Raw genomic sequence first — 13486 nt, 5'->3', positions numbered from 1 at the left:
GCTTCTACCCTGGGCCAGGCCCTGAGCCAGATGCCTTAGCCCAGGCCCCTCATTTAACCTTTGCAGCCCTATGCAGTGTGGCTGTCTCCTTTTCACGGAGGAGGGAACCCAGCCTCAGGGACAGGCAGTCCCTTGCCCGGGTCACGCAGCGGATAAGCAGCACGGCTGAGATCTGGTTCCAGGCCAGTCAGTGCTGCTGCCCCACATCCACCTTATACTCAGATGAAGTGCAGAAAGGGGGGATGGGGGGCTGTGGGGGAGGGGTGGTCAGGAAGTATAGAAAGGTTCACTGTGATGCTACCCTCCGTGTTTTGTTTCGTTTCTTTTTAAATTTTTTTGGCCATGTTGTGAGGCATGTGGGATCTTCCCCAATGAGGGATCAAACCCGTGCCCTCTGCATTGGAAGCATGGAGTCTTAACCACTGGACCTCCAGGGAAGTCTTTACCCTCTGTGTTAAGTCACAAAAGACCCAAGGATTTAAGGTCTCATCGGGCTTTACACAGCTAGCCTCGCCTCTCAGGCTGAGCAAAGGCTTGGGCTGGGAGTGGGGAACAGAGTGGAATTCCCGCAGGGGGCGTCCCCGAGCTCAGGTGGCCCCACTGCCCGTGCTGCCGTAGAAGTCCTGGGCTAAGACTGAAATCCAGCTCAGATGATTCGAATTCACTGTGTGGCCTTGGACTTGACTTCTGAGCCTCAGTTTCCTCATCTGCCAAGTGCCAGCTCCGGGCTGGGTGATTTCTAACCAATGCCTTATTGGCACTGCACACTGACTGGCCAGGCACACGGGACGTGGGTGACCTGATGCAGGCATGCTCTCATCCGAGGTCAAACCGAGGATTCCCAGGTACCCTGATGTGCTTGGGAACAGGAAGAGGGGTACATGACGCCACGACTGAAGTGGGCATCTTTGCCAAGTCAGAAAGGCATGTGCAAGCCCACCTCTCTCCCTCCCACATCAAGGGTGCGTCACATGTGAAAAATCTCCCTGCCTTCACAGGTGTCTCGGGGTGAGGAGGGGAGAGGTCAGCAAGTCCCACTGAGGAAAGAGAGGGAACGAGCTGCGAGGCAGAAGCAGACAGAACTCAGCCGAGCCCAGAGCTTGGACCAAGTGGGGCTGGAGCGCATCCGAGAGGAATGTACTCAGGCAGATGCTCTTCTGTAAGAGATGGGAGGGCGCGGGGTTCACTGTGGCCACTTCCCTCAGGCCTACTGAGATCTGTCATCCCACCACGGAAGCAGGGAGGTTTCAAAAAGAGTGACTTACTCTCTCCCGAAGCTCCATCCTGAATGCAAGACGATCCCCCTTAAAATATCTGCCCACTTCCCAAACCAAACCAAGGCACAATGCGTCCCCAGTGACCAAGGAGAGCCAAAGACCACACCTTGGGTTGAACAGGGACCAGCTGTGTGACTGAGGACAAGTGGCTGCACCGCTCTGAGCCTTGTTAATAAAACAGGTGCCACAGCCTCAAACAGCCAGAGACAAGACAGAGAGTGCCCGGGTCTGGAGCACAAAGTCTCCTCCCTTCCTATAATTTCACAACACTTCAGAGGTGGCCCCCCAAACCCTCTAACCAAAGGTCTGCTGCTAAGTCACTTCAGTCGTGTCCGACTCTGTGCGACCACATAGACGGCAGCCCACCAGGCTCCCCCATCCCTGGGATTCTCCAGGCAAGAGTACTGGAGTGGGTTGCCATCTCCTTCTCCAATGCATGAAAGTGAAAAGTGAAAGTGAAGTTGTTCAGTTGTGTCCGACTCTTCGCAACCCCATGGACTGCAGCCCACCAGGCTCCTCCGTCCATGGGACTTTCCAGGCAAGAGTACTGGAGTGGGGTGCCATTGCCTTCTCTGAATCAAAGATCAAGACCCCATTATTCTATTTTGAGCCTCAAAGTATCAAAGATGCATACAAAAGGAAGTGGCTTAGAAGTTCCCAGAAGAAGGGGGATGGGGAAAATAAATGAGCCAGCAGAGAGTTTGCTTCTGGCTCTGCAGCTCCAAAACCTTTCAGCAGCTTCTACCCTGGAATCTTCCAGATGACTCATTCAGCCTAACTCAGCACCCAGACTCCCCCAGTGTCCTGACACTAAGGAGACACAACAGTTTAGGGGAGCAGGGCCCAGCAGGTTTGGGGATATCACAGAGTAGGTATAACACTGCAGCTCCCCCCAACTTCTCTGTGATGAGACAGACTACAGGTGAAGGCGTACATGTGACATTTTGGTTTGGGGGGCTGCAAAAGTTTAATGCGTTCATTTGTGGTTGTGTAGTCGCTAAGCTGTGTATCTCTTTTTGTGTGTGACTCTTTTTCTGATCCCATGGACTTTAGCCCACCAGGCTCCACTGTCCATGGGATTTCCCAGGCAAGAATACTGGAGTGGGCTGCCATTTCTTTCTCCAGGGGATCTTCCCGATTCAGGGACTGAACCTGCATTTCCTGCATTGGCAGGTGGATTCCTTACCACTGAGCCATCAGGGAAGCCCAGGCGTTCGTTTTGCTATGCGGAAATGTCGCGGAGAAATCTTGGTGTCCCTAAATGTCACTGAGATTTTTATCTTTTCCTTTCCAATGATGCGCACACATGATGGATGGAAGGAGGGAGGGAGAAAAAAAGAAAAGAAGCAAAACTGAAGACAGGACAGGGACAAAAACTTGGTGGGAGCTGGTAAGAGAAAGCTTTTCTGCAAAAACAAGAACCAGGAAGAGGAAGCTCATCCAGCCCAGATGGAGTTTTTCTCAGTCCCTGTCTGCTGCTAAATTAAGAAACAAATAAGCGTTTCTTTCACTTTTGTTTAATTACTTGGAAAAGATGGAAGCAAAAGAAAAAATGCTGCCTGAGTTGAGCCTGAGGGCCTGTGTGCATGAAACTTAGATTCAGAAACTTTAAGGCAGAACACCTGCCCCCAAACTTAATCAATTCTAACAGACTCTCACCAAGTGCTAGTGGCCCAGGCCTCAATGCTCTCTCCATGGATTATCACAGTTTACCTTTGCACCAATCCAATGAGGGAGGTGACGCAGGCAACCCCATTTTACAGGGGAGAAGGCTGAGGCTCAGAGAAGCTAATTGACCTGCCTGAAGTCACACAGCTGGTATCACCAAGATTCAAACTCAGGCCATCTGTCTTTATAGCCCACTGCATTTCTCCAGTGTGTTCAGTTCCCAGCAGACAAGATAAAGAAAGAGGAAATGAGATGGAGGTCCCATCCATGAGGCACCCAAGCTAAAGGGAGAGACGGAAGAGCCACCACCGGCAGCTGGACACCGGCAGACGGATTGGGGGACAGCTAGGAGCTCTGGAAACTTTACCTTAATGATCTCCTGGGCGATCTGCCTGGTCTTGTTGATGTCCAGAGATGTCTTGGGGTCCCTCACAAACGAGTGCAACGTCCGTCCCTTGCAGAAGCTGTGAAGAGCAGAGAGTTAGGCAGAGATCTGGGGCCTGTGCAGCCTGGCCTCAGCCCTTGTGGAGCCAGGGAGAGCTGTATCCACCGGCTCCATGCCCTGGACCGTGGGTGCCAGAATCCTTCTTGACCAACCTGATGCCATTCCTTCTTTGTTTCATTTTGGTCGCACTTCATGGCACATGGGGACCAGGGATTGAACCCTGCCCCATCATGGAAGTGCTGCGTCTTAACCACTGGACCACCAGGAAAGTCCCCTTGATGCTCATTGCTGCAGGGGCCCAGCCTGAATGGGCAAGAACACACGTCCCCTGAGACCTCTAGCCCACCCACCAGAGAACAGGAAATAGTTCACTAAGTTTAAGGATTGCTCAGTTGTGTCCAACTCTTTAAGATATACAGTCCACGGAATTCTCCAAGCCAGGATACTGGCATGGGTAGCCTTTCCCTTCTCCAGGGGATGTTCCCAACCCAGGGATCGAACTCAGGTCTCCCACATTGTGGGCAGATTCTTTACCAGCTGAGCCCCACATTCAGAGCAGTCCACCTGCTCTGATGGTTTGAGGCAGGAACTCGCCCACTCAGAGGCAACCAGGGAAGAACCTGGCCTTTTCAGGCTATAACCAGGCAGCATCTGGGCTCTGGGATCTCCATAATGACATTCATGATCGTGCAGTTTTCTGATCACGGGGTGTTTTATGACAAGGCAGAATGTGCAGTGGAGCGGGGGCGGGGGCGGGCATCAGCGGTATCAGAGTGATTATATTAGATAAGGGGCTTGGATATTGGAGTCCCTACCTGTACTGACTCCTGAAACCTGGGGTGAGGGACTTCAGTGGTTAAGAATCTGCCTTGCAATGCAGGGGACTCAGGTTCGATCCCTGATCAGAGAACTAATAATCCCACAGGCCATGAAGCAACTAAGCCGGGATACCACAGTGAAAGATCCTGTGAGCTGCAACTAAAACCACACACAGCCAAATAAATACATAAATATTTAAAGCAAAACCTGGAGTGAGGAAGGACCTAGAGAAAATGGGTGGCTTTGCTGCTGCTCCAGGGAGAAGCCGACTTAAGCCATCTGAGGGAGGGGCTAGTTTTTAGGAACTGTCTCCAACGAGATAAGATTCCTCGACCCTCAGGGTCTGGAGTATCGGTTGATGGTTACTGTTCCATGTTCCAGCCCCCTCGGCCGCGTTAAATGTTTTGTTAATGTTCTTTTATTCTTTTACTATATGTGCTAAGTAGCTTCAGTCGTGTCTGACTCTTTTTGACCCTGTGAACTGTAGCCCGCCAGGCTCCTCTGTCCATGGGAATCTCCAGGCAAGAATACTGGAGTGGGCTGCCATTTCCTCCTCCCAGGGATCTTCCTGACCCAGGAACTGAACCCACGTCTCAAGTCTCCTGCATTGGCAGGCAGGATCTTTACCACTAGTGCCACATTCCCTTTAAGCAGACTCAGATCTCTCTTGGGACTGGGTAGATGAGACAGAGACGGAAGGCTGAGTGATGGACAGCACCGACGCTGGGGTCTGAGGGACGCTGAGCACCTCCTGCATTGGCAGCTGGACTCTTTACAACTAGCACCACTGGAGAAGCCCTTAAAAACATGAGTGTATGCAAACTCCCTGATTCGAATGGAAGGCATGATAAGGAACTGTTTACAGTACCCACCTTTGTTTACAGAAGCACCCAGGTAGGGTGGGAGGAGATTAGTTTTTACTTTGCGCTTTTCTGGAACATTTGAATTTTCTCTGTCTTTAGGTATCCTTTCATTAATTTATTTATTAATGTCAGTGGGGTTGTTTGATGGGGAAATTAGACCCCATTTGGGGGGTTTCTTCTTTTTTTAAGATTTTTTTTAAATGTGGACCATTTTTAAAGCCTTTATTGAATTGCTACAATATTGCTTCAGTATTTTAAAATTTATGTTTAATTGGAGGGTCGCTGCTTTACAATGTTGTGTTGGTTTCTGCCATACAACAACGTGCATCAGCCGTAAGTATGCATACACCCCCTCCTTCTTGAGCCTGCCTCCTACCCCCACTCCATCTCTTCCCTCTAGGTTGTCACAGAGCATCCGGCTGAGCTCCCTGTATTGTACAGCAACTTCCCATTAGCTATCCATTTTACATATGACAGTGTATATATGTCCGGAGAAGGCAATGGCACCCAACTCCAGTATTCCTGCCTGGAAAATCCCATGGACGGAGGAACCTGGTAGGCTGCAGTCCATGGGGTTGCTAAGAGTCGGACACGACTGAGCGACTTCACTTTCACTTTTCATTTTCATGCATCGGAGAAGGAAATGGCAACCCACTCCAGTGTTCTCAGGACCATTTTTCTTGATCCCATAGATATGCATTAATAGACAATATCTGGTTTTCTCTTTCTGACTTACTTCACTCTATATAACAGGCTTTGTCTTTTTGGCCCTGAGGCATGTGGGATCTTAGCTGCCCGAACAGCTATGGAACTCGCACCTGCTGCACTGGGAGGCGAAGTGCTAACCCCTGGACAGCCAGGGAAGCCCCAGGTTTTTTCCTTTGTACTCTACATGAAAACGCCCTCCAGGGGCATACAGATAACCAGGCCCCCAGGGAAAGGGGAGGGGGCGGAGGCCACCCCCGGGAGGGCAGGGCCAGGTTACCTGGTGATGATGGCCAGGTGGGGCGGGTTCATGCAGGCCCCCATGAAGAGCACCACGTTCTCGTGCCGCGTCTGCCGGTAGTTCATCACCTCCTTCTTGAACAGCTTCAGGTGGTCCTGGTTGTGGCCGTCCATCTCCAGCAGGCGGATGGCCACCTCGCCGTGCCAGCGGCCACGGTGCACCCGGCCCCAGCGGCCCTGCCCGATGGGCTCGCCCAGCTCCACCTGCTCGAAGGGGATGTCCCACTCCTGCAGGTACACGCTGGTCTGGCTGGCCTTGCGTGAGATGGGGCCCCGCCAGGGCCGGCGGGAGGTCGGCAGGTCGTCCACCTCGTCCTCGTCGTCTTCGGCCTCTGACTTGCTGGCCTCAGGCTCTTCAGCCTGGAAGGAGAGGAGGAGGGAATAGAAGGGGCGGCAGGCCTGGGGGCAGGTGACTTCCCTCCCCCAAGACCCCCACCAGGTCGGGGAGCAGAGGGCCCTGGGGTCAGGAGGCCTGGGCTCTAGTCACAGCTCTATGCAGACTTCATGGGCGAAGTGGATGGGTCACTCAGCACCACACGGTCTCAACGTCCTAATCCACAACTATGGAGCGTGGCCCTTCTTCCCGCCAATGTTCCAAGACATTGCTCCTAGGAGCAATACCGAATCGCTGGGGAAGAACACTAACACCCTTTCTGGAAATGCTTTTATTTTTTAAAGAATATTAATTCACTTTGTTTATTTGCCTGCACTAGGTCTTCGTTGCAGCATGTGGGATCTAGTCCCTTGACCAGAGATCAACCCTGGGCCCCCTGAATTGGGAGTGCAGAGTCTTAGCCACTGGAAAACCAGCAAAGTCCTATGCTTTTGTTTAAACACAGAGTTTGAGACTCTCCTCTGTGTGCCGTGTTGTGCTTAGTCGCACAGTCTTGTCTGACCCTTTGGGACCCCATGGGCTGGGGCCCGCTAGGCTCCTCTGCCCATGGAATTTTCCAGGCATTTTCTACTCCACAGGATCTTCCCGACCCAGGATCAAACCCATGTCTCTTGCATCTCCTGCTTTGGCAGGTGGAGTCTTTACCACTAGCACCACCCAGGAAGCCCGTGACTCCTCTGGGCAAGAGTAAATGAGTCTGCTGAGGCTCCATAAGCCAGCACACTTGCCAGGTTCGTGTGACACTGGTTCAAGGGTCAAGGCAGCAGTCCTTGGCCCCAGCTACAATCAAAATCACCCAGGAATATTTGATAACATCCAACTGCCTGGCCCCACCCCAGACTGCCTAAGGGAGAGTCTCCTGGGCTGGGGCCCAGGCCTCTTGGCTGGAGGTGGAAACCACAGGAATGAAGAGCTTACTTTAGCCTCAGAAAACAGAAAAGCAAAAGGAAGCTTGCTTCGTGGCACCCCTCACTGCTCTCGCTGCCTTGCACACTGCCCGCGTCTGGTGCAGCAGGTGGGCACCTGAGATAGCCCCCACCAGAGCCGGGTGCCCACACGCTCCCAGACACCTCCACGCACTGAGCCAGGGAGAGAGGAAAGAGATGCTCCGTCTACGGCTCGCGTGTCGCCATCACTCACCTCCACTTCCTGATCTTCCGACACATCTGCTTTGGGCTGGTCGTCAAGCCTAAGAGTAAGGCAGGGTTTGTCAAAGAGATCCCGAGGCCGGGCCACTTGGGACAGGGCAGGGGACTCCCCATGTGAGGTCTGAGAACGGGGTGCCAGGCCTGGGCCCTTCCTTTGACCCACTTGGCCACGGGGAAGTCAGTCTGGATGCTGTGGAAACACACAGCAGGCCGAAGGCCAGACCCCACTTCCCTTCTCTGGCCTTGGCCTTCCCCAGGCTGAACTTGAGGGTGGTGGGGGCTGAGGGGTGGACAGTGACCATCAGCGACCTTTCAAATCTAACAACTAGTATGGGGTTCTGAGCGCAGGCACAGGATTTGGAATTCTATTTGACTGCTTCCATTACTCCCTAAGCTGTGTGACTTAATGCAGCTTCTTAACCTCTCTGAGCTGATCCCCTCATCTGGATGTCAAGGATGACACCTACTTTACACCTGGCTGAGAACTCTACAAAGCAAGGTGAGTCAAGCGCTCGGCGTGGCCTGACCGAGAAAGGGCTCCTTGACGCCCAAGGAGCGTCATGAACAGGAGCTGTATTATTAGGGTTCTCTAAGGCTGGGCGCCCTTTGCCCAGCCCTCCTGGGTCTCTAGACAGCTCCTGTTGCACAGGCAGCCCCACCCAATGCTGACTGCCGTGATAGGAGGCAAATAAAACCCTGTGGCTGAGTTCACTGGATCACAGGGAGAATTAGCCCAGGGAGTGCTCCATCTGGCTGCCCAGGTCCATGGTAAGGTCTGAAATTAGAGGGTCAGAGATTTAAATGTGGAGGCAGAACACGGTCCTGCTATAGAGCTCAGGGAACTCTGCTCAGGGCTATGTGGCAGCCTGGATGGGAGGGGAGACTGGGGCAAGGAGAGAATGGATACACGGAATACGTATGGCTGAGTCCCACTGCTGTCCACCTGAAACTATCACAACACTGTCCATCGCCCATACTCCAATATAAAATAAAATGTTAAAAAATATTAATAAAGGTAGATGAAGGAGGTGGTCAGGGATGTGGGTCCAGCTTTAACAAGTCCCCAAGGAGGAGAAAGCGCACGATGCCTACCGGGAACTGTCCGCTCCATCGGCGAACGGTGCTGCCTGTGGAAATGCCGAAATGTCTGGAGAAAAAGGAAAAAAGAAAAATACAAGCATGAGGCCCATTCCCACTACCCCCGGAGACACAGGGCAGAGGTGCTTCCCCAGCGGCCCCTCCCTGGGTCGCACGCGGGCTCTAGGGGCCACTTCCATGTGCTTTCCCTAAAACGGAGTGCAGACGCAGCCTCCGCAGCACTTGGTTTTTTCCACATGGCTCTGCCCTGGGCAGAGATTCCAGGCAGCGTGGAAGCTGAGGCTTCTCAGTTGCCACCATCGCCCTGAGGCCCCCAGAAGCAAGTGGTAAAAGCAACTGGGCCCCTATTGACTGGACCTGTGGGCCGGACCCTCCTCCTCGCCTCTGAGGCAGGGGCTGCTGGCTGCAACAACCCTTGAAGGTGGCAAGACCCTTGGGCCAGCAGAGGCCAAAGGCCAGACTCACAGGTGGCTCGTTGGCGACACCAGGTGCCTGGCATGGATGCCGGGCGCTTCGGGTGGGAGCCAGAGGCCCCATCCCCTCAGCTTCCAGCTTTGGTGGCTGGCAGAGCAGCCCTCTGGGGAGGCAAATGCACAGTCCCCACATCAGGGACCCCGGGATCGGGCAGCTGGCGCTGACGTCTGAGTCGGTGGCTTTCCCAGTTTCAGCACCAAAAGGCCCCCATTCGGAGAACACTGGGCAGATGGTCACCGCAGGGTGGAGCCAGCGCGGCACAGGCCCACTCTCCCCTCTCCCCATGGCTGCTCCTGCAGCTGGCTGCTTTCTGCTCTCTCTGCTCCCTGCTCAGAGAGGCTGGCTGCCTCAGGGCTGGGTGGGCCCCTCACCCCCTCTTGCAGCAAAAGAAGAGATTGGAGGTGGCGGTGGTTGGAGCTTATCAGGGCCTCCCCCTGTCTGCTGGAACAAAGAGAATTCCCATCAGCCAGCAAATCTCCGTCACCTCCCTCTGGGCTCCCCGCAAGGCTATTCCTGAGGCTTTCTCGACATCTCTGCCTGCGTGTTCAGTCGTGTCTGACTCTTCGCGACCTCATGCACTGCAGCCCACCAGCTCTTCTGTCCATGGGATTTCCCAGGCAAGAATAGTGAGGTGGATTGCTATTTCCTCCTCCAGAGGATCTTCTCGATCCAGGGATCAAACCAGCGTCTCCTGCATTGGCAGGCAGATTCTTTACCGCAAGTACCATCTGGGAAGCCCTCTCAATATTTCTGGGACCTCACAGAAGTCCCAGAAGACCTCTGAGAGAGTCTGATAGAGATCGTGGACCTTCTTATCAGAGAAAGGCACACATGTACCCAACATCCTGTGTGCAATTTCTGGGGAATCCTAAACCCCAGAAGTCTCTGCCAAGGCTCCCCCAGACACCACTACCTTATGTCTGCAGACTGTCAAAGGCAGCCTGATGTTTCTACCCACCCAACACTGCTCAAATGTTTCCACAGAAGAAAAACACACGCACAGAGGCAGGGGGACACAGGGTAGATGGGAGTCTGGGGAGAAACAGCACCCCAAGTTAGGGGGAGGCAAAATGTCTCTGAAGCTTCACACTTTTCCTTAAATATTAAGAGTGTAATCTGTATTCTGCTCCGTATGTGTCCGTATCTGTTTTAATGGAACTGTATTTTCTTCCTCTCCCCCCTGACATCTTCAGAGCAAGATGGACCCTTCTAGAAAAAAAGCCACGTCCTCCCAAAGCTTTCAAGGGTACTCCCCCGTATGTCACCCTAGAGCAGTAACCAGGCAGGCTCTTGGAGGGGAACCACAGAGGCAGCTCAGGGAGCCTGGATCTACCCCCAACCAGCCTGCACAACCTGAGAAACCACCTATAAGAGCTAACAAGTGCTCTTAGTCACTCCCCTAATGGAGCTGGGATGGGGAATAGAAAGGCCTGGAATTACCAAAATACCATGACTTCAAGACAGGCCTGTTTAATCCAGGGAAAAAATTAACTACAGTCTTCATCTGAAGCACATAGAACCTTCATATGACTAAACTCAGAATTAAAGTCACAGATTACTCATACTATTGCTTGTCACCTCCAATTAGAGAAATAAATACTAAAGAGTATGACCTCCTTAGGGGCAGGAATATGGTCACACATGCAAAGGCTGGCACATAGTAGGTGTGCAAAACAATTTCTGTGGAAGGAAATTAATGAGGACGTCTGACAAAATTTTCTTTCAACTTTCTGCACCGCAGGCATTTCCAACAATGGCCAGCAGATGGCGCTGTGCGGCAAGGCTCTGGAAGGAGACACCCGCCAAATAAATGAAGGCTGCAGACCTTCCCGGAGAAGGCAATGGCACCCCACTCCAATACTCTTGCCTGGAAAATCCCATGGATGGAGGAGCCTGGTGGGCTGCAGTCCATGGGGTCGCTGAGAGTTGGGCACGACTCAGTGACTTCACTTTCATTTTTCACTTTCATGCATTTGGAGAAGGAAATGGCAACCCACTCCAGTGTCCTTGCCTGGAGAATCCCAGGGACAGAGGAGTCTGGTGAGTTGCCGTCTATGGGATCGCACAGAGTCGAACATGACTGAAGTGACTTAGCAGCAGACCTTCCCAAACTGGCAAGGTCTTCTTTAAGAAAGGGTAGTAGTTTCCTTGCCATTATGTAGAAGATGATATCTTGTCAGATGCGCAAAAGGCATCGGCAAAAGGTCCTCTCCCCTTATTCTGCAAACTGGGTTTCCGCCACCTCCTGGCTGTGACCCTGGACAAGTTGCTTGCAGCCTCTGCAAAGAGGCGGGGGAGGGTGGATGCCAAGGGTCCTCGCGGTAAGGCACTGACCCTGTGAAGGGCTGGCTTCAAGGCTACTCACTCTGCCCCCTTGCCCACCCTCAACAGACAGTCAGCTCTCAAAGTAGATGGGTGTGACACACAGGTCCTCAGGCTGGACAGAGGGGGTCTTGGCAAGGGACAGTTAGTGGAACCATGCAAAGGACTCACCTGGGAAGATAAACTGCTGTCTATGATGAATGAAGTGGGCAGCTTTAAACAGAAGAGGAGGTGAGTCACACACAGAAGAGCAAAGGCAGCGCAGGGAGAGGGGACAGAGGCAGGGGCTGGGGGGAGAGGGGCTGGTTATAGGGCTGGGGCGCCCCTGCCCCACCTGCCCTGTCCCAGGTAGGCCTGGCCAGGACAGGGCGCTCCATGCAGGAAGGAGGAAACGAGCTGGGAGAGAGTGGGTGCCGGCAGGAGCCCCCGGGAGTAAGGGCTCTTGCACTGCAGGACTGGGGTTCTGAGACCCAGGCTTGGGAGCCACCCTGCTGCAGCCGATTCCATTCACCTCCCAGACCCCCTTCTCCTCCGTGAACTGCACATGAGCCCAGGAGGGCAAAATATAATGGGGAGAAAAACCAAGATTCTGAAAACAGTGAACAATGCTGTGTGCGGGAGAAGGGAAAATCCACCAGCCCACGTTCACACCTGGAGGTACCGAGGCTTCTGCCATTCAATATCACCATCCAAAAAATAACCTTTCTCCCAGGTTAGCCTCAGACATACCCAGAAATGCTCCCGCACAGTATGGAGCGGGTGGACTATGGGAGGAGGTGCCACCCCACATTAACTGCCAGCCCAGCCAGCCCATGACCAGAGAGGGCTCCGTGCAGGGTACAATGCCGGCCCAGCCTGGGACATCAGGGAAGCTAAGAAGCTCCGGCTGATGTCACACAAAGGACTTTTTCACTGACTCTTGTTTCTGAAACAGGCTCTTCCTTTCAGAAAAAGCCTTTTCTTTCCTTTCAGACTAGAAGGTTCAGCAAAAGGCCCGGTTTCAGGGCATCACAATGACAGAGCAGAACAGAGGAGTGTAATCACGTGGCCATCACTGGGTCGGAGGAGGGAGGCACAGGCTTGGAACGATGCATTAGTGTTGGGAGATAGCCAGCCACATGCACGTTAAGGCAAAAAAGAAGCAAGAGTCCTAAAAAAATCTCACCACCACCCCCCAAAAGAAGTCCTGGGAACCTGGGGAGATGAAGCTAGAGAGGTTGCCCAGCCGGAGGTCCCCTGGCACAGGGAAAGCCATGCCTTTGTTCTCCTCGGCCTGGAGCCCTGGGGACCGGTGACAGGTGGGGCCGGGCCTGGAGTCCACAGGCTGAAGCTGGCAGCCAGCCTGACTGGGCCCGGAGCAAACTGGGGCTGCCCTCCTTCCCTGAGCTTGAAACACACTGAGGGCCGAGACCGGTTTCAAGGGGCTGCCTGGGAGCCCAGGGCTGGGGCTCAGTCCTGAAGGGGGCCAGTGGGCTTTGTTCCGCCCCGTGGGGAGGTGGGACACGCCAGGCCTGGCCGAGTGGCAGGAGCCCTGCCCCTGTAGACCCAGGGCAGCCGGGACCGTGCTCAGAGGTCGGCTCAGCTCTGGCACACACCCTTGGGTGGACTCTGTGGCCTCACCCACACAGTGGGGATAACCTAACTCCAGCCTCACATGGTCTCTTGTTTTATAGAAAAAAGAACAGAAGTGCCCCCTTAAGCAGCTTGTCCAGACCCAGAGCAGGTAAGCCACAGGGCCCCGGATTCCTTTGCCCTGGCCTTCTGGGCTTGCCCCAGGTCTCAGTGCCGCCTGCCCTGCTTCTCAGGAGCCCAGGAGCCCCGAGTGAGTGCACAGTGCCCCCAAGAAGCCATCCCACACACAGGGGGGCAGCCTGGCGACTAGGTCAAGAACCCAGGCTTTACATCAGACAGACTTGGCTTTGATCGCGGCTCTGCTGCTTACAGCTGGGGGCAAGCCACTTACTCCCTCTGAA

At 53.8% G+C, this 13486-nt stretch overlaps 1 protein-coding gene across 3 annotated transcripts in view; it reads right to left on the bottom strand.

Moving 5' to 3' along the window:
- LOC101117683 (kinase suppressor of Ras 1) overlaps window positions 1-13486 on the bottom strand; it is a 159981-nt gene that overhangs the window by 12546 nt on the left and 133949 nt on the right. For 2 of the 3 annotated variants that reach the window (XM_060395266.1, XM_060395267.1), the window contains exons 11-15: window positions 11685-11726; window positions 8712-8766; window positions 7612-7660; window positions 6058-6437; window positions 3313-3409 (exon numbers count right to left, since the gene is read on the bottom strand). In XM_060395266.1, the coding sequence (XP_060251249.1) occupies window positions 3313-3409; window positions 6058-6437; window positions 7612-7660; window positions 8712-8766; window positions 11685-11726 (623 nt within the window). The remainder of the gene's footprint in view (window positions 1-3312; window positions 3410-6057; window positions 6438-7611; window positions 7661-8711; window positions 8767-11684; window positions 11727-13486) is intronic. The other variant, XM_027975253.3, reaches the window with a different exon arrangement.

The sequence above is a fragment of the Ovis aries genome, chromosome 11, assembly GCF_016772045.2.
Source record: "Ovis aries strain OAR_USU_Benz2616 breed Rambouillet chromosome 11, ARS-UI_Ramb_v3.0, whole genome shotgun sequence".
Lineage (NCBI taxonomy): Eukaryota > Metazoa > Chordata > Mammalia > Artiodactyla > Bovidae > Ovis > Ovis aries.
This window is presented reverse-complemented; position numbering and strand designations above follow the sequence as displayed.